Source organism: Indicator indicator, chromosome 4 (genome assembly GCF_027791375.1).
Source record: "Indicator indicator isolate 239-I01 chromosome 4, UM_Iind_1.1, whole genome shotgun sequence".
Classification (NCBI taxonomy): domain Eukaryota; kingdom Metazoa; phylum Chordata; class Aves; order Piciformes; family Indicatoridae; genus Indicator; species Indicator indicator.
In genome coordinates, this window is record NC_072013.1 from 11,481,260 (window position 1) to 11,502,412 (window position 21,153).

The 21,153-nt window shown below is 39.2% G+C and overlaps 1 protein-coding gene across 1 annotated transcript in view; it reads left to right on the plus strand.

The window, feature by feature from the left end:
* The window catches only part of CSTPP1 (centriolar satellite-associated tubulin polyglutamylase complex regulator 1), an 83,584-nt gene that overhangs the window by 19,266 nt on the left and 43,165 nt on the right, over positions 1-21,153 (plus strand). Inside the window, exon 3 of the mRNA XM_054400576.1 lies at positions 7,335-7,465. Coding sequence (XP_054256551.1) covers positions 7,335-7,465 — 131 coding nt within the window. The remainder of the gene's footprint in view (positions 1-7,334; positions 7,466-21,153) is intronic.

The window sequence follows — 21,153 nt, forward strand, 5'->3', positions numbered from 1 at the left end:
ACATCTCTTGGTTCATAAAGGAAGCCAAAGAATGGAAATTGTAACTGTATGATAGTGACACTTACTGAAGACTTGGATCTCTTATGCCCTCTTCATGAGTAAAAATTATAGAGCAGTTCAACGAAGAATTTTCTTCTTTCTCCAAAATACCTAGTTGGACCAGTTTGAACAAATGTTAAATACACTATCTGGAGAGCTAGCAGCTTTCTTTGTGTGAGTTATAACTCTGGAATTTTTTACTTTTTTTTTTTTTCTTTAATGATGAGGGGGGGAAAAGGGCAAGGGTTTTTGATGGAAGCTGGGTAGCAACCTGAAATGATCTCAATTCATGCAGGTATCTCAGTGGTGCACAACTTGCCGTGTTTACCACAGTAAAAACTGAGTCTGTTTATACCAGCAAGACCTTTCCACCATGTGGAAACACCATGTGGAAACACCATGTGGTCTGAAGCAGCACCTGATTGGACTGAAAGAGCTAGTCCTGTGTGACTGATGCTTATCTCTGAAGGCTTCTTTGCTTTTCCCTTAAGCACCTTGGAGGGCTTCTGCAGGGCTATTTATCCCCTTCCATTGTATGCTCTTTCCCATCTTCCTGAATACTAGGTTTCCCAGCTCATAATTCTGAGAAGAAGCTTTACTTCAGAGTAGAAAGGGGCCCCAATATGTGGCCTATTATATCCATATCGGCTTGCTTACCCTTTTCAAACAGCTATTGTGTTTTAATAGGGCCCTGCCTGGCAGGAGGAGTCCTTAATTCCTACTATATAAGAATGGCCAGCTTGAGTTACAGCAAACTGCAGGATGCTGCTCTGATGAAAAGGCTTCTGTTTTTAGTGATTCCTGCCCCCCACCCCCTCCTTGTTTGCCTTTTTTTTTTTCCTTTTAATAATCCTAGGCTAATAATTCAACACAGTAAGGTCAATTTAGCTTTTGATTTGAAAACTTCAAGGTGTAACATTACTGACCTAGTATAGGAAAAAAATAAGGAAGGTGGACTCTAAAAAAGGTAAAGGGATTCTGGATAATAAAGAACAAGCACAGCAACTCCTTTAGTCTTTTCCTTCTCCAGAATCTAAACTGATCTCAGAGGGTTTGATTTGCTGCAAAGCAACATAAGAAAGCTTGTTTGCTGCCTGCTTTGAGCTGTCATGGGTGCTGTGGTTCTCTTCCTTTCAAACAGTTCTTGCCATAATCCCTGTACCACCTGTATTAACTGTCATGAATACAGAGGTTCCCAAGCCTATACCAAGAAGCCTGAAAACAAACCATTAAAATTTTTGTCACTCCTTTCCCTTTTTCCACACTCTTCAGTTGTAATAAACTGGAGTGGGTGAAAAAGAAAGCATTTTTAAAAATCCAATCTCAGTGGCTGCAGTGCTACATCACTCAGTCTGGCCAAAATGTTTAGAGTGTAAATGATTTCCTATCTGCCTGGTTGTTAAAAAAGGATTTTCCCTTTAAAGCCAGTCATCAGGAATAACACCAAGCATCTGTTTCATCTTCACAGTGCTAACACATTTCAGAGTAGGTGCCTAAAAACACTGCTAATTTCAGTTGAGGAAGATGATGATTTCCTTGAGGCTGACTTCATTGTCCCGGTGTTAGTATCCATAGAATACTGAAAACCAGTTGATAGAACAGCTTTGGACTAAAGACTACTAATGTTCTTACTTTACCTTCCAAGAGGGATAGCTGATGAAACAATCTAATGATACCTCTGAATATTTCAAGTAGTGTTGTACACTTAAACCAGTAAGTGAAGAATAGAATGATCTCAAATTAAACTACACTTACACAGCAGTAATTTATTCATCACATGGTGCCTTCAGTTTTAAGTGTTCTCTCTCAGGGCTCCTTCCAAGCAAGGTAAACCTCTCTTTGCTATTTCAGAGCATAGCCTTGGGGTAAGCGTGATTGGTCACTTGGGGATGCTTTGTGTGTGGATGAGTTATTTAACAACAGAAATTGCCTGGGTTTTACAGCCTTTTGAATTTCAGTGTTTTCTATTGCTGGGACTAATTCTTTGTTACCCATTGTACCATAGTCATTAATCCTAATACTCTTGATTATCCCTACTTACTGTGCTTTGGTTCACACCAGGAAGCAGTCTTGGAGCTTGTGACCTAGGTTCCTTTGAGATGTAACTAAACTGGAAGATGTGTTCCAACTGCAAATGAGCATTCAGTCCATGGGACCAGACTAGAACTACTCCAGAGTGTTTCAAGGAAAAAAAGAACCCCAAGATATTAATAATGTTAGCATCATGTCCTCTGCACTGTTTCTATAGATGTTTCAGTCTAGTCATAGCCTTTGGAGGCAAATTTGTATCTTATTTTCACTTAAGGCACTCAATTCTGTTTTAATGACTTAGACACCTGTGTAACTGGAAAGAAAAGTTGTGTGTGTGGGAGAAGCAGCATAAGCCTTCAAAGAAATTTTCTTCTTCATCAAGTTCTCAATGGAAAATGCAAGCAGTAATGCTGTAAGTTAAGAAATAATGGTCCTTGTTCCATGTTTTCCATAGGGGAGGGCTCCTGTGAACTCATTCAGCTCTTTGCATGGTAACCAAAGGTGGCACCTGCTAGGGGGACAGCAGGGTCCTGGCAAGCTCTTCTGTCCTTCTCAGGGACTTGGGGCTCTCTCTGCATTATTCATATTTGGCTTTGCCTGAGTTCAGCAGGCAGAGGCTAACTACTGTAGTGAGTTTCAATTGGGATGTTACCATAGCATCCTGGGACTTCTACAATCTATTTAGAAGTCCAGAGATTTGAAAAGAGTGCTTGAAAGTTTCTGAACTCTGGCAAGTTGCCAAAATGTAATTACACAAAAGACAAAGCCTTACTGAAAGCAGCTCTGTTCAGAGAAGCAGCACCTGAGTTCTGTTCAGAGTTCCCAGCACAGCCATTTGTAAGATCTGGGGCTGTTTCATCACGATCTCTTCCCAAAACTGTTTTTCTTCCTCTCACGTGCATGCGGCATCCCACAAGCATAGACTGGGTGTGCTGCAAGATACAGCCTTCTCAGCAGTGGCATTGGAAGAGACCATTCTGTTGTTTGGCTTCTTGGGGGAGAAGGAAAGGAAAGGAGTGAAAAAGTAAGCATCTTGAAGTCCCTACTGCAAAAGTTTCTTTAAATCTTCCCATCAAGCAAGAATCTTGCTTTATTTTTCTCTCATCTTTCTCCAGATTATTCTCACAAGTGAATGGAAGAAGCTGTTTGGTGACAGAATATCTAGTTGTATAACAATTATTGTGTGAAAACTGACTGTTTGCAGAGAGCTGGTGTGAACTAATGAACATTCAGTTCAGGTTCTAATCTTAGTCTCAGCAAGATGGATAAAATCATGTCACTAGTAACTTTTGTTAAGGTTTCGTTAAGGTCTGGACCAGTAGGTCAAGGGAGGTGATTTGCCCACTCTGCTCTGGTGAGACCTCACCTGGAGCATGTTCAGCTCTGGAGTCCTCGGAATAAGAAAGACAAGGACCTCTTGGAGCAGTTTCAGAGGAGGGCTACAAAAATGTCAGAGGGCTGGAACATTTCTTCCATGAAGACAGGCTGAGAGAGTTGGGGATGTTCAGTTGGGCAAAGAGAAGGCACCAGGGAAACCTTACTACAGCCTTTCAATACTTAAAAGGGGACTATAGAAATGATGGTGACAATATTTTTATCAGGGCCAGTTCCAACAGAACAAGTGGTGATGGCTCTAAACTAAAAGAGGGTAAATGTAAAACAGATAGAAGGAAGAGATTTTTTACAGTGAGGGTGGTGAAACACTGGCACAGGTTGTCCAGAGAAGTGGTAATTGCCAAATTCCTAGAATAAATCCAAGTCAGGTTGGATATGTAGTTGAAGATCTCCCTGCTCACTGCAGGGGGGTTGGGATTCAATGACTTTTAAAGGTCCCCTCCAACTCAGAACAGTTCTTTCTATAATTCTATGCAATGTGCTGATAACCTGTGATCCCCTAACTTTAGGGGTATGAGTTGTTCAGTGGGAGGAGGGCAGACCGAGCAATGCTAAGGGAAGAATTTCAGAGGTTGTAAAATTTCATGAGAATGTTTGAGCTAAGGTGGTTGTTTTGCTGTTGATACCTTGTTTACTTAAGCCATTCCTCAGAGTCTGCAGCTTGTTTCATTTTTGTATTCAAAAGAAACTGCAAAAGATACCTGTTTGCATGTATATAAAAATCATAGGGGAGGTGTTGGCCGTGCTCTCTATGGGCGATTGGAAAACCTGCAACAGCTTTGTGTTGGCATATTTTCTTTTTCTTCCAGAAGAGTTTGCCTGGAGGCCATTTCTACTTGCCACATTAACAGTAATGTCACCTCTGGGCAGTTGCTGAGAAAAAAGGTGACCTAGTTATTTTTGTACTGTCCATCTATCTATGATAAAGGAAATTCAAAATATATGGTTTGTTTTAAAATGTTTGGTGTTGCTGTCACTTGTAGTGATACTGAACCTGCCTGAGACTAGATCTGTTGATTTGTTATTGGGCTGTTTGCTGGATAGTTTCATCATGGGCTGGCTCCTATGAGCTGAGCTTTTACAACTCATAAGAAAGAATTTAAAAATTAGGGTCTCTGAAATGGGGATAAAATTCTGATTCCCTTGCTTGCAGACATAAGATTTTGGGGGAAAATCTTTCCATTGTGTAGTTAAACAAAACCTTACTGCAAGAAATGAGGAATGAAAGAAATATTGCACCTCTTGTGCTCAGCTAGCTGGAGGCACTTGGCTGTCAGCACATCCAGGTGTACTGATGTTCCAGCATATCCACCCACTCTTTAACTGAGTAATCAACAACAAATTATATCATACCCTTCTGCCTGCTAGGTTGAGAGCCATCCCATGCTGAAAATGCAAGTGACTTGAGTTTTCACTTATGAGAACTAAGGAGTAATATAGTAGGGCTGTCTGCTGTGAATTAATAGTGTGGTACCTTCATGTCTGGACCTTTCCATTACAGTTATGCCAGGAACTGCTTCCAGAAGTTGCATGTGCTGTAGTTGTTCTGAGCAACATGATACGGTGCATTTCATTGTATCACTGTGCCTTCATCTTCTTTCTCTTCTTCTACGTCTGCCTTACACGTGTCATCTTCCTGAGAGCTACCTTCTCCTATTGTATCAAGTTTCTTTTTCATTCGTATCGCACTCCATCAGCTGTCAAACCATCAGCAAAACAATGCAAATCAGAAATGAAAAAAACTCATGAAAGTCATGCAGGCTGTGGTTTGGGATAAGAATATCTGAAATCCTATTTCCAGCTTGGCATAGGCATCATGTGGGACTTTATACAAGTCGCTTTCCCTTACTCTGAACTCATTCACTCCAAAGCAGAGAGCTACAGCACTTTGTAATGAATACTCTTTACTTACAATGATAGTCATGGGAGCTTTTTCCTATAATTTTGGCATATTTTTGATCAGACACATGATTTATTTATTGAATTTAATCTCTGGAGACAATGGCTGTGCTTTCTTCTTGTTTGTACAGCACTGGTACATGATTAAAGTTTCATTAATATGAAATAATGTATGTGTCCATGATATTTACAGAAGGAATATTCCTAATTCTAGGATTCAGGAATCATGAGGATGTCTTAATCGTAAGGTGATTGTACTTATTTTATTTGAATTGAATTTCCTTCTGGGTAGAAAGGCTAGAAACGGTGTTCTGCGTCTAGTTTCCAAAACATGACAAACTAGAAGCTGTGACTCTTATTTTGGAAAATTGAATTTACTTTTCTCAACACATCCCCAAGTTATTACATCAGGTTTTGATTTTGCTTAATTCTGGTATAATTCTCTTTCCAATCTGAGACCCTTTTCTGTACTATGAAGGATAAAATGATTTAAACCTTTTAAATTTGATGGGAAGATTAAAAAATTGCAAACTGAGAAGGTTCATACTGACCACTGAATTTTGTCTGTTGTGGCAATGCTACCTATGGAGAGGTTCTGCTATGATTGAAATAAATTTGTATCTTTTCATTAGTTCTCTCCTATAAGGGAGAGTTAAGCTGCTGTCCCAAGTGAATGTTTTTAATGATCTCTCTGGAGTGTTTGAAAGCTTTGTCCCACTTGCCTGATGCAGAGTGAAACACACAAAATCTACCTTTGAGACAATCCTGGCATTATACCTTTTGGTATATGGTATTTGTATTTGCATTTCTATTGTTCTTGCCTGTCAAGCTTTGCCATGCCCAAGGGAGAGCTTCTTGCATTTCAGAGAAACATTTTTAAGGCAAATGTTTACTATAATTAGTTAGCCTAAAGTGCTTACAACTCAAATGTGAGAAATTTGTGCTAAAGTACCAGAATGTGAATATCAAATTAACTCTTCATCATAATGACCAGCTACTATTTTCAAAATGCATTAATGCAAAGTATCACTAAGGGAAGTGTCAGTCTGCTCTTCATAACTGAAGTACATTTTATGCATTCAGTGTAATCAAGTTTCAGGAACCTAGAAATGGAATCTTGGGCCTCTGTTAAAGATGATTTACATTTTATTTTCTATTCTTTTATTTTCTATTCTTTTATTTTCTGTTCTTTTATTTTCTGTTCTTTTATTTTCTGTTCTTTTATTTTCTGTTCTTTTATTTTCTGTTCTTTTATTTTCTGTTCTTTTATTTTCTGTTCTTTTATTTTCTGTTCTTTTATTTTCTATTCTTTTATTTTCTATTCTTCTATTTTCTATTCTTCTATTTTCTATTCTTCTATTTTCTATTCTTCTATTTTCTATTCTTCTATTTTCTATTCTTTTATTTTCTATTCTTTTATTTTCTATTCTTCTATTTTCTATTCTTCTATTTTCTATTCTTCTATTTTCTATTCTTCTATTTTCTATTCTTCTATTTTCTATTCTTTTATTTTCTATTCTTTTATTTTCTATTCTTCTATTTTCTATTCTTCTATTTTCTATTCTTTTATTTTATTTTAGTGGCTTCACAGAAAACTGTGATGAGAACAGCAGTGAAGTTCAAATAGTCCTAAAAGAAAGGTCATCTTCTGGTCAGGTAAACAACAGTTACTCTTGCCCAGCCATTTTCCAATGGGTAGGTTTCAAATAAATGGTTCTTGGACACCCCTTGCTGGTATTCTCTAGAACGAATTTTACTTTCATAAACCTCTAATTCCTATAATTAAGCTCCAATGTGTGTTTTTTTGCAAATAGCCTTCTCCCTAGAGAAGAGATGGGTACGAGTTTTGGAGATTTGGTTTCACAAAATGTAACTGCCAGTGGTTTTGTTGTTGCTGTTGCAGCTGGCCCCAGACTGTTCGCATCGGTTCAGCTTTCTAACGTTCTGTCGTTTTGCCTTTACCTTTGCAGTTTTACCAGCGTGCGTCAAGGGACACACATCTTGTTCCGGGAGTTCAGCTTTGTCCAAGCTACCCCTCACAACAGGGCCTCTTTTCTTCGGACCTTCTGGAGGTGTTTCCGAACAGTGGGGAAAAATGGAGGCAAGTATTCCAGCATCTGCTGCTACCTCGTTAACCTTAAAATCATTAGCTAGGCTATTAATGCAGCATGGATACCCTCCCCAGTATAGGAAGACACCACCACAGTTGTCTGTGGAATAGTTAGCTAACAAATGCTCACAACATAATTTAGTGTAGGAGCACCTCATTGCCACTGCTGTTTCTGTTGCAGAAGACATTTCAGAGCCTGTGTGTGGGGATGGATAGAAATAATAAAAGAAAGTTCTGGGGATTGGCAGGTGTGAGCAGGGTAGCAGACCTGGATGTGGTTAGAATATAGGGAATGAAGCATGAAGGAAGTAAGCACTGAGATTTTGAGGAAGTTGGGGTACTGAGTGCTTTGACTGGGAGCCCTGCAGAAGGTATTTAGTGGTGTGGGGCTGTAGGGTGGTAAATGCTGCCACCCAAGCTAGTCCTGGCACATGTAGATGATGTTGCAAGATCCTGATGGCTGTGGAAGGGGGACCACTGACAAATGTGTGACCCCTTCCCAAACCCTGTCCACAAAGAAAAAGCTCCAATGTCAAAATAACTATTCAGGCCTGTACTATCTTGTCTAGCTATTCTTATACTGGTGTATTGCAGAACTGGCCAGAGTTCAACATAAATTCATGTAACTACATGCAACTAGAATTATGTTTACTTTTAGTTTTTAAACTAGAATTATGTTTACTTTTAGTTTTTAATTTAGAATTCTAAGCCAATACTCTGAATGTCGCTGCATAAAAATGAATTTTTGTGGGTTTTTTTTTTTTTTTTTACTACAAGCCTCATTTGTTTCAGCTTCACTTTTTTGCAGCAAAGGCTAGAACCATCTCTTAAGTGTAAAAAAAAGCCTTACCTTCTGGCTGAGCTTTGCAACACTTATGCTCATGATGAACAGAATTGGCAAGTCCTTATTCACAGCCTTGCATTTTTTGACCCATGCCATTTAGATCCTTGGAAATTAGACAATTGTAAACATGACAAAATCTGGAATCTGCTGAAGCAACCAGCTATGCTGTCTGTAACACCTTCTTCACAGTGATGTTCTAAATCATTTACATTAGTCCAGGGGCAGTATTTCTCAGATTTCAGGTAAATTCTCTGGTACCAGTCTAACCAGTATGTAGTGAGGACATACGTGATTTGAGTCAGGTCACAGTCACGAAAAGATGGAGTGTAAACTCCTAGAGCATAGCTCTGCAAGAAAGTCAGAAATGATAGTGAAGAAGTCATCCCCCATAACTGCAGCTGTCAGTGGTAAACCTTGTTGACAAATTGAGAAGAAGCTGTCTGATGACAAGTATACAAGAAGTACCTATTGCTGTACTTTCAGTGCAAGTCTTCATCAAGCTCCATCTATCTAGCATCTGACCTCAGCCAGGTGATGGGCACCTGGATTTTTTAGAAGCAACTGACAAATTTTAGCTACATAGTATCTTCTCCTTTTCTTTTAATAGTTCTATATAAATATGGGAAAGGATGTAAAAGAAAATGTAATTGCTAAGTTTCTTTGAAGGGGAAGGGGAGCGTAGGAACAGCTCAGATGGCTATTACTGTCTCTGGTTATGGCCTTAGAGTTCAACATTTTTCTGACTTCAAGATCACTTTTTATTCTGAGCACTATGGCATGTTTACCTGTATATTTATATCCTTTTTCTGTTTAGACTAACTGAAAGACAGAAATGCTTTGCTTTTCAGAACTTGCTGTCAATATTTTCATCCGCTCAGCCCAATTTCACAGTAATTACAGAATAGAACCTTGATCTTATTCCTGTTAGTTTTATTTGCTATGGGATTTTTTTCATCTGTACTTGTGCATAGGGGGACTCAGAACATTCTTTACTTCTTAAGAACTAAACTACTTTACTAGAAGCTGAATCTTTGCAAAATGGTGAATGGAATATGGTCATTACCATACATTGGCAGAGACTAGACCTGTTTTTTTTTTTTTTCCTCTTGAGATACATTGTTCTTAGATAAATGTGGGAAGGAATTATGTTATGCAACAAGTAGCAGTGACCCAAAGTGAGATCTTTGGTCATCGAACTTCTGAGTGAGTGTCTTAACGATAGAAAAAAATCAGTCTCAATAATGCCCAAAGCAAGTAAGACTTTCAACTTGGAGCTTTCTTGAGAAGTGTCGCTAGTGGTACATCTCCTAATTGGATTATTCCAGAAATTAGTTTTAAGTTGTTTCTTTATGATGACCTCACTAGAATGTAAGACCATATGTACATATCACATGGGAAACAGTTACAAGAGCATGCACAGATTCATGACTGACTATAGACAGTTCATTGCTACAGCGTCTCACTTAATGATGACACTTAAACATATTCCATGCAGGAGCATATCAGGTTTGTGTGGCAAAGCTTTGGTAGCAGGGGCCACTGCAGGGGTGGTTTCTGTGAGAAGTTACTAGAAGTTTCCCCTATGTCCAGCAGACTCAATGCCAGACAGTTCCAAGACAAACTTGACTCTGGCCAAGGCCAGTGATGTCAGCAGCACCTTTGTGATAACATATTTAAGAAGACAGACACAAAAATAAGCAAAAAACCACAACCTTGAAGTGACTGTAACTGGAGACAAGAATGAGAAAATGTGAGAGAAAGAACTGTGCAGACACCGAAGTCAGTGAAGAAGTAAGAGAAGGAAGTGCTCCAGATGCCAGAGCAGAGATTCTCATTCAGCCTGTGGTGAAGACCACGGTGAGTCAGACTGTCCTGCTACAGCTGATGGAACAGATATCCACCTGCAGTCAATGGAGGACCCCACACAGGAAGAGGTGGATGCCCCAAGGAGTCTGTGACCTTGTGGGAAGCCCACACTGGAGCAGACTTCTGGCAGAACTTGTGACTTCCTGGAGAGAGGAGCTCACGCTGGAGCAAATTTGCTGGCAGGGCTTGTGACGTGGTGGACCCATGCTGGACCAGTTTGTTTCTGAATGGCTACACCCTGTGGAGAGGACCCACTCTTGAGCAGTTTGTCAAGAACTGTAGCCTGTGGGAAGAAATCATGCTGGAGAAGTTCGTGGAGGACTATGCGCTCTGGGATGGTCCCCACACTGGAAAAGGGAAGAAAGTGAGGAGGAAGGAGCAGCAGAGATAATGTGTGATGAGCTGTCTTCAATCCCTATTCCCCAGTGCTGCTGCAGGGGAAGGAGGTAGAGAAATGAGGAGTGATGAACCTGTTGGTTCTGAAATTAGAAGCAGTAGAGCTTGTATTGACGTTGGTGTATTGCTTTTGAGACCTGAACTGACATCTTTCTGCATTTGGTGCCCTGTGTCAGGTGTTTGGAGAGTAATTCATTGCTTGCCCATTTTATTTCTATAGAATTTCTGTGTGCAGAAAAGGATGAAAGTATGCTCTTTACCTTCTACAGACAGATTCTGCTCTCTCTCTCTTTTCTCTCCTGGGTTTATTTTTGCTCCATGCTTCAGTATTGTCATTGATTTATGTTTGTGAAGAGCTACAAAGGTGTCCTGTGCGTTAGGTTTTTGTTTGTGGGGTTTTTTGTGGTTTTTTTTTTTTTTTGTCAGAAGTATTACATTGACTAAATTCCATGTCTGTGAGACTGCTCTTGCTTTTATTTATTTCTTTGTTTACTGCTGTTTTCCCCTCTCATTTGCTTTGTTTCATTCCAGGTTTGAATTTCTGGTTTAGGAATGAGTAGTGGCTTTTTATTAGTTTTGTCCATCCGTGGAGGATATCCCTGATGAATACCAGCTCCATGAGGATATAGATCAACACAGTAAATGAGAACTTGCATCAAAGCTTGTGTCCTAGCTGGTGGGAAGCAAGGGAGAATAAAATCAAAGAAGTAAGACAATGCAATTTCCAAGCTTATGCAAACTCCAGAAAAGGGCAAACAAGCAAGAAAATACCACCTTTCCATTTCTGAGGGTTTAAGTAGCATTTTAGAAAAGTAGACAGTGTCTCACAAGAGAGTGAATTGCTGCCTTAATCTGGTTGCTGGTTGTTCCTCTTTGATGCAGGAAAATATAATGCTTTGTCTTAGTCTTGAGAGAACCATGCCTTGTCTTGGAACAAGTACCTTCTTCACCCAAGCAGATGCGTCTAGCCATGAGGTCTCGAAGGGCCTGTAAGAGAGGAATCTATCTGAACAAAAGCAATACTTAAATGTAACAATCCATGTGTGTGCAGAACCATGTGTACAATAATTGAAGTGCACTGACATTACTGTTTCTTTTAGGAAATTAATGTAGATATTACATTTCTATTTAATTCCTTATCCTTTTGAATTACTGGAAAGTAATGTAGGGATGCAGCAGCTTTTATGTTACATTTTTCTGTGTTTGCTCTTCTACTTGATGGGTTCTAGTGAAATTGCCCTTTGTAATTCCTTTTTGTTTTGTAGATTTATTTTTCCTTTTGTCTCCAAAAAGCAAAGAAAAATGACTAGCTTCACAAAATGTGATAGTAGCAATTGGTTTGTTTTTAAAAAAATAGGATTTTGGTTTGGTGACATTCTTGATCTGTTTTAGACGATTTCCCATGGGTTTAGAAGCTTAGCAAGATGAAGAGCTTTATTTTCAAGTATGCATAAACATATAGGAGATGCCACATGTTGGGGAGTTGTGGGGGAAGGTTTATTTTAGGATATGATCCAGTGTCAAGAAACTGGAGTGGACTATGCATAATTTCTTCCCTGCCTTCAACATTAGCAATGATATGCAACACCCACAGAAGTGGTTAGAGGACAGACAGCTAGCTTTTGTATTGAGAAGCACAGAGTATAACACTCAATTAGCAACAGATTTCTCCCAGAGGAGAGCAAAGTGACCAGAAGTCTTGTTTTCCCTCTGCTTTAGCTTAAATTGACCTCGTGGAATCTAGCTGACCTGCTCTTTTGAATTGTCTTTTCCTCAGGACGCTTTAATTAAAACTGTGCTTTCTCAGTTTAAACAGCCCCTGCAGAGTTCTGCTGTGAAGCTTCATAAGGTCAACATATGCTGCTCCCAACCCCCATGGCTTTCATGTCTTCTTGTTTCTCTGTTTTTAATTAAAAAGATTTTTCCTTAAATGCTTTCCAGCCAATTAGGGAAATTTTGCACTGAGAAACTTGTTCCAGGCCTGATGTATTGAGAAGTGAACAGTAAGCTCAGCCAGGACCATTGGCACTTTTTTCCTAGAGCCCCAGCTTTCTTTAGTGCTTTTCAACAGCTTTTCTCTTTTTCCCTCTTTTTTTTTTTTTTTCCCCCCTCTCAATTTAAAATTGCTTTCAGCAAAAATAACTGCTGTTTGATAGCTTAGATATAGCCCTGGAAGGGTTCAACACCAGATACAGGATCTTTGTCTTCCATTCAGGGGCGATTTCTGCTTTATTTAGGTGCACACAGCACTGAAGCATAAAACTGCTGCAGAAAGGGTCTTGAACTATGTTTGCTGAAGATGTTTTTTGCAGATTCTTACCTCCCCTTCAGAAAAATAGTGCAGTTACTGTTCATATTGAAATAAAACCTCCTTATAAACTTATTTTTTTCATATTCATCAGGTAGTGTAATGGCTGCCTCTTTGCTTCTGCACACTTGAACTGGGAAATCAAAAACCTAAATACCTTTGGAGCTTGTGGAAGGGAGGCTTACCACAACCACATATACAGTCTCTATAATGGAATTGTAAGAGTTAAGTGTCTCTCTGACTAGTTCTTCTTTCTTTCTAGTCTTCAGAAAGGCTAGATTCCTTACAAAAGCTAAAGAAATACCCTATCCTTATGAGTCATGTAACCTGGAGAGTGAGAAGAGACAGAAGGACCACTGCTCTCCCAGCAATTTTTAAAGGTGCTATTTTAATGCCATGTCAAGATTCATTTCTTGAGGTTCCAAAAGCCCTCAATTCACTAGTGTCATTCTGATGTTTCCACATTGAACTCTTCATGTTAAATTCTTCTCTCTTTTTTCGCTCCCTTTCTTGTAAGATGTTACACTATTTCCATTTGTGGCTCAGTCATAGAACAATATATTGATGGACACAGCAAATGTCAGAACCTTCCAACCTTTCCCTTCTGTTATTAAATCCAAATCAGATTTTTATACTATGTTATCGTAGGAAAGTTTTTATGAGTCTCAGTATGTCCTAAAGATAATTAAGTTGTGGATTTTAATACAGTGTTCTCTGGAAACTTATTCTGCAGTGAAATAGCCTTGGCTGAAATGATTACTCTCCAGCCTTTATTCACTTCGCCGTTTCTTTGCCTTGCAATTATAGCTGTTGCTAGTTGTGATTTATTAACATAGTTCTGTGTGGAACCACTGATGACTCTTGGAATATCAGGACAAAGGATTGCTGAAGCTGGGCAGAAATAAGTGGAGGATTACATTTTCGAGATGGTGAGGTATATCTGCAAGCATTGTAAGTTAAAACATCTGTAGTGCATATCTCTGAAATACATGGCAGTAATCATTGGTAGAAGTAGGAGCATGTGGGTCAGTGATGGAGCCTTCAGCTAGATCTCTCTGAACTCAGTTCATACCATTTTGTCAGTTTGTGAACTTAAATATAGTACACTGGAAGTCCTTCTCACCTAATCTGGTTTGGGTTCTGTCCACCCTCCCAGTATTAAATTTCTTTTTCATCTTGCAACTTTCTTTCTCAACTTTTTCTGGACTTGCACCAGCTCATCTTAATTTACATTTTTTTTCAACTTCAGATTCTAGATTTATATCTCTCTAAATGTACTTAAAAAAAAAAAACAACCAACCAACCAATAAACTTTTCCGGTTTTCTACAGTTTTCTGGCTGTTTTATGTCTTTTGACGGTTCTTCACTGGTGGTGTCATTGGCAAAAAAAAAAAAAGTATGTTTTTTATTTTTTCATCCCAGTTGAGTGAAACATTTAAATGAGCTTACATACAGTGATTATTGTTGCATTCTGCTAAACAATTATCCAAAATTCAACTGGTAATTATTATTACCAGTTTTGCTTTGCAGTCTTTTGGCAGGTTTCCCATCCCTGTGACAGCATTCTTATTCAAACCAACTGACAGGGATTTTTTCAATTAAGACTTTTTTAGATTTCAATATAAGCCTGAGGAGTTAGTATTCCAAATTTTTGGGAAGTTCCTCGGAATAAAATTAGTTCTAAGTTCTGTTTTCTGGGCTGGGGTCCTGAATGCTTCATGTTTCTTCTATTAAATGAACTTGGTCTCTCTCTTCTCTCACTTGTGACAAGTCTTGAAATGATCTGCACTCTACGTATGCAGGGGCACAGTCCAGTAGAAGGTCTGTGAGGCATGAACTTCATTAACTAGTATGGTTTTACAACTTTTCTGGTCTCCCCTTCAGCAGCAGAGATGCTGATAGGGAGAGAGGGAAGTAGAGAAAGGAGATGAAAATGTTGTTTCCTCTCGATTCCTTCTGCTGTGACTTTCTGTAAAGAGCTTGTAAGAAAATAAGAACCCCTGTAAAGCACTCATATGCTTTCAGCCCACTGTTGGCTCTTAACCTGCCCTGAGATGCAAGTGTGCCTGAACTGAAGAAAGAATGACCTTCATTGTTTCTCAGTGAATGATAATACTTCTCCCCATGCTGTTGGGTTCAAATGTATGTCTGCTGTGTAATGCAATGTTTATATAGACGATCTAAGCTCAGGGTTGGTATTTCCATAGTATAATTCAGCACTGTTACAAGATACCAGCTTAAGACTTCAGGAAGTTGCAGAGCTATATTTCTTGTCAGCTGCCTGAGACTGGTTGATCTATCTCAGCAGTTCAGCTGACATATGAGGAGGTTTTTTATGATGTGTCCGTGGAGCTCAATGCTGCTCACTACTGTGAGCAGTGTAGATGCTGCAATCTGAGGAAGAGAGAGTGTGTGTGTGCTGGTTCAGTGAACAGAAGGGTAAGGACCCTCCTTCACAAACATGTAATTACTTCTTCAAAGTAGGCTCAGTGCTAGGAGATGTCATAAGTGAAGTGATATCTACTATTTTTAATATTTGTATTTTTAATGTATTGTCCAAGTGCACAGAAAATCTCTGAACCAGTAGTCTGTGAGTCTTCATTGTCACAGCTGCTGCTTATAGCTTTTCACTCTGGTGGTCTTGCTATTCATAGTTTCCATCACCACATACTCACTTTGTAGCTTTCCTAGGCTAACCCAGTTGATTTAAATAGTTTGCTCCTGCCTCTAGACTGTCTCCTCTTGGATAAAGCAGGCCCAGGCCTGTTTGTTGATTGTGAATCTGGGTAACTATAATCTCTCACCCCCTGTTCTTCCACTCCCTCTATTATTTATACTCACAAAAATTTAAATTTGGTTATTCTGGTGAAATAACCTTGGGAGTTCTATTTATTTTTTTCAAGGAAAAGATTTTTCATTCTGATGCTGGAAGGACCTTACCTGTGCTGAATACCTGTTTCTGTAACTATGTTGCCAAACTCTTCCAGGAAACCATTTCTTGTTAGGTAAGGTAATTAGTATCTAGGAACTCATAATCTCTCAGTAAGTCCCTACTCTGCACTTACTTCTGAGGCCTTGGTGCCATTTAGTATGTCTGTGTTTGACTAAAGGTATGATGTTGACTTAGTTTAGCTAGACAGTACAGCTGTGCTTAGATGTAGGTCACTTACAAAGTGATTACATCACTTTAAAGTTGCCTTACCTTAATAAATGTCTGTGGGTCTGGTTTAAATCAGTATGATGATGAATAAAGGTGTTGTATGTAATTAAAGCATTTGTTGGTTTGTGCTCTATTATGCACTTTTCAAGAACCCTAGATAAGTATCAGTAGAAATGATCTGCATACATGATTAGTACTTTGATATGCTGCTACTACTATGTGAAATGGGGATAAGGTAGTACTGTGGAAAACCTGTAATCTGAAAATGAAATGTAGTTGGTAATATTCATAAAATAAGCTTGATCCATTCTGAATTTGTCACAGGGTCATGATTCTCATAATGTAAAGTCTGATACATTCCTTTGTAAGCTGATCTGAGAGTAATTTGCATTCCATGCTCTTACTAAGCATGAATCTCATCACCTCTGTTGGCACAATGGACCTTCCTTGAGCTTGGAGGAGGAGATACTTGAATATCAATGAGCTCTTCTCAACCCCATTTCCTCTCTAGAGCCATATTCCACAGGATTCTTCCAAATAGATCTCTAAAGACACTGAAGTCTGCTCTCCTAAAATCCAGGGCTGTGGTCCTGTTTTCTACAGGCAGATTAATTCCCAAAAGCTTCATGAAATGTTTTTGGGTTTGTTTTTGTTTTCTTTTTTTTTTTATAGATGTAGAGACAAAGACCTTAGAAATGCTTCAGGTACAGGAAAAGCTTCCAAAGAAGTTCACACCTTCCTAGACTTCAATGTCAGCCAAAACCCACAAACGTGTAGGATAAAAGCTTTGCTAATTCTAGTGTTCACAGAGATACTTGTCAAATCTTGTCTGCTCTCAGGTCTTCCTGCATTAAGCTCTAGTCTCAGAAGCAGTCAAAATTTGCATCAGCTGATTTAATAAACTGGTATAGATTCCCCTGCAGAACTTGTCTATTATTGTAATGGAGTAACATGGTGCTTCTTAATAGAAGTAGCAATAGTGTGAATGGGAGCCAGTACTTATTTTCAAAGAGGGAGGAGAGATGTCAGGAAAGAAAATGCTGTCCTGAATGGCACTTCAGCCCTTCTTTGGTTCCTTTTGTGCTGTAGGACCAAGTTTCATTCTAAGGTATATTCACTGCCTCCCCTACTCAGCTCTTTACCTGCCCATTTTCTCATTTTTATCATCATATTATCTTCCTTTACAGTTGTTCTGTTCTCAGATACTTGTTTCTTTCTAGCCCTGGTATCTGGTTATCTTTTACTACTTTTCTCCCTATTTTTTCTGTTGGAGTTAAGTCATTGCACATTCCAAGTTTTCATGTACCTTCAAGTCAAATTTCCCAGAATTTGATAATGCCCAGAATAACTTATACATTATCTGAAAGGAAGTCAAGCTGCCAGTGCTTTTGGAGTGAAGCTCTCTCTGCATCACTATCCTATGTCAGAGACAAAGTTTTTTCTTGAGTTCCTCTTTCTCATCCCCACTCTCCATGCTGCTAATAGGTATTTCTTCATTTCTGCCCGCAGAAGGCAGAGGGATTGCTGTGCTATGTGAAGCTACAATGCAAAGCAGCTACTAGACAACATGAGTAAGATACCAAACAGTTAAGATTGCAGCTTCTTCCTGGAGGAATTTTAGGTTTTCTGTCTACTTTGGAAACTTCTCTTCTCAAACCCTTGGGAGCAGTGAAGGGGAAAAGGACCTGGGAGTCCTAGTGGATGGAAGGTTGACTATGAGCCAGCAATGTGCTCTTGTGGCCAAGAAGGCCAATGCCATTCTGGGGTAGATTAGAAGGGCTGTGGTTAGTAGGTCGAGAGAGGTTCTCCTCCCCCTCTACTCTGCCCTGGATGATCTTTCAAGGTCACTTCCAGCCCCTCACGTTCTGTGATTCTGTGACTGTGTGAGTGTAATTGTCCCTCAGGTGCTGAGAACTGTTTCATGGTTTTCTTCTCTGATAGACCAAATCTCTGTACCTGCTGTCTGAGGATTTCCAGGTATTTTACAGATGGTAAGGAATGAATTTTCCCCCAAGTATTGACAATAATGCTTTTATTTTACAGTTCAGGAGCTGAGACAGGAAAATTATGTGAACTTCAGCTAATCACTTAAGAGGTAAAATCAAAATGTCTGGCATTTTGGTATTCTGAGTTCAATTTTATATAGACTTGTATTTTTCTTACAGATACAGGCTTCTTTTACCGTCACACAAATACGAAAGCATACATATGTTAGTATAAAGCAATATTATTTAGATAAGTTGTTTGTAAGAATCTGTTGGGTTTTTTCTTTTTAAAAGCTTTGAGAGTACTATTGCCTTGCTCAGAAGAGTGGTCCACTCTGCATGACTGACATGGGATGTATTTTCAGTTGTTCTCAAGTTGGTTGTTATAACATCAAACCTTTGCTACTTACTTCTCTGGGCAAAGTCTTTAGGAGTTAGATTAGTTAACATATGTCAAGTCCATCATGTCTATTGTAGAACCACATGCTCAGTATCACTTTCACAACAATCCTTCTCTCTTGGGGAAGGTAATTTCATGAATGTACATTAGTAATATATACTCTCCTTCAAAGTACCTTGGCTCATGAACATTTTGGTATTTAACTGGTAACTGTATCACTTAGAAAGCCACTCTTCCTTTAAAGAAGTTGCTGGCTTCTAAAGTAAAATTGGCAAGAGATTTTCCTTTTGAAGGATCTCAGAATAGAAACCACTTTGTATGCTGTGGTATCTTCTTTATTCATCTTCCTTCATTGTGAATTCAGAATGTTTCCCTTTTATATAAAGGTCAGAGTCTTTTGTTGTTCTTCTGTAGCTTCAATTGCTAACTTGTAAAGTCTTGTTCAAGAATGTTCTTCAAGGGACCACCCTAAAAAATAGCATACTGTTCTTTCCTCTTGGGTCCAGTCTGATAGGGAAGTTGCACATAACGTCTAAGGAAGGATTTCCTAAACACATTTTGTGTGTGAAGGGCCAGGTTCTGAGTTCTTTTATTTAAGCAGTGAACACAGAAGCCTGATCTGCCTGTTACACCTTTCTATCTGGAAATACAGGCTTAAAAGCCCAGCTTTGGATCTCAAACCCAGCAAAGTGGAATTCTAGTTGTTTCTCTCAAGTTCTCACCCTTCTCTCCAGCTGTGGTTGCTCAGGGGTTTTTTCTTTGTTTGGGGTTTTTTCCTTCTCCTTAAATATGTTATCACAGAGGTGCTGTCAAGATTGCTGATTGGCTTGGACTTGGCCAGCCATAGGTGTGCCTTGGAGCAAGCTGACATTGGTTCCATTGGACATAAGTGAAGCTTCTAGAAGCTTCTCACAGAAATCACCACTATGGCCGCTCTGCTACCAAAATCCTTCCACACAAAACCAATATACAGATGCAGCAATTCAATAATGGTTACTGAGGAAAACAGCTTTCTAAAGAATTCACACAGCTACTGAAAACTTGGTTAATTTCTCTTTTTTTCCTGGCTTTTTCTATTAGAAGAATGTGTCAGCAACACCCCTTTACATACCCTCTCATGCACACACAGAGCATGCAGCTTGTTTTACAAGGTCTTGAGCTGATTTAAAATAAATTAGATTAGATCTTGTGTACTCAAAATACTATTTCTGATAAGAGGCATGCTTTAGGTGTATGTAAAGTAAATTTGTAGGCAAATAGCTGGTAGTGAATAGGGGTTTGGCATTTTATTTTGTTGGTGCCATGTGGAAGATCTAAGCATTTTCTTCTTTTCTCTGCTTCCCTTGTTGTACTTAGTCTGCTGGAGCAAATGTGGGACAAGCAAAGAAACTCAAATTGGCAACTCCTGAATCCTAATCCTCTTAATCCCTGTTTTGGGTAAATCACTTAATCTCAATGTACCTTCGTTTTTCTATTTATAACCTGGAGTTCCACCTGTTGGATTAAATTAACTAGTCTTTGAACATACAAGTTTTGGCTGGATAGGTAAAACAGAGACTACTTAGATAGCTTTATAGATCCATGGAGTCACGATCTTAATGAATTCTTTTTTGCTAGTGGTAAGCAGTTATTTTTACGCAGATGTGTGTGAACTTCCTTGCAGCTTCTCTCTATTGAAATAATTTAACTTGTCTTTGAATACACACACACAGAAAAAAGTGAAACAGCATAAGCATTTGAAATTTAAAAACTTTAATATAAAAAAGGCTTTTAATATCACTCTTCCTTCTCTTCTACCCTCCCCTATTTCCCAATTCAGACTCAGAAGTTTTTTTCCTATGGGAATTTTTCTGCCTTGTATCAGTTCTTTGGATTATATTAAAACCAGTTCTGGAGGGAGGAAGGACTTCATGGTAGTTAGAACTGGATTTCAGGAGCTGTATCTATTCATGTGAAAACTAACCAAACCTGCAGAGAAGAAATATGAAAGTGGCATCTCCCTTTGTTGTGGTTTGACTGCAGAAGATTGTCACATGCAATGTACAGAATTGTCTTGAACTCTTTCAGACCTAGTGTAGTTTGAGCAGAGGGTGAGGTGGACTACTGATTTTAGACATATAGTTAAAATTCGTTGCCTTGCCTTGCCACTTTCCTTACTCTTTTTATATTTGAGCCCCCTTCAAATACTGCAAGACTGCTATAAGGTCTCCTCAGAGCCTTCTCCAGGTTGAACAGCTCTCTGGACCAGCTCCAACATTTCCATGTCTTTCTTGTGTCGGGGGTTCTAGAGCTGGACACAGCACTTGAGATGGGGTCTTACAAGAGCAGAATAGAGGGGCAGAATGACCTCCCTTCACTTGCTGCCCACAGCAGTTGGCAAACTTGCTGAGGATGCACTCAACCCCCACTGTCATGTCACTAACAAAGATGATTAGTAGCACCAGTCCCAGTATCGGCACCTAAGGAAGGGCACTTGTCACTTGACTCCACGTAGACATTGACCATTGTTCTTTGAATCTTCCTTGGTGGTGGTCCACCCATCAAATCCATCTTTCCAATTAGAGACCAGGATGATGTGAGGGTCACTGTCAAGCTGCACAAGTCCAGGTAAACAACATAAGTTGTTCTTCCCAGCACCTCCATCAGTGCTGTTACCTTGTCATAGAAGGCCACCAAATTTGTCATTTGTGATTTGCCTTCAGTGAAGCCCTGCTGGCTGC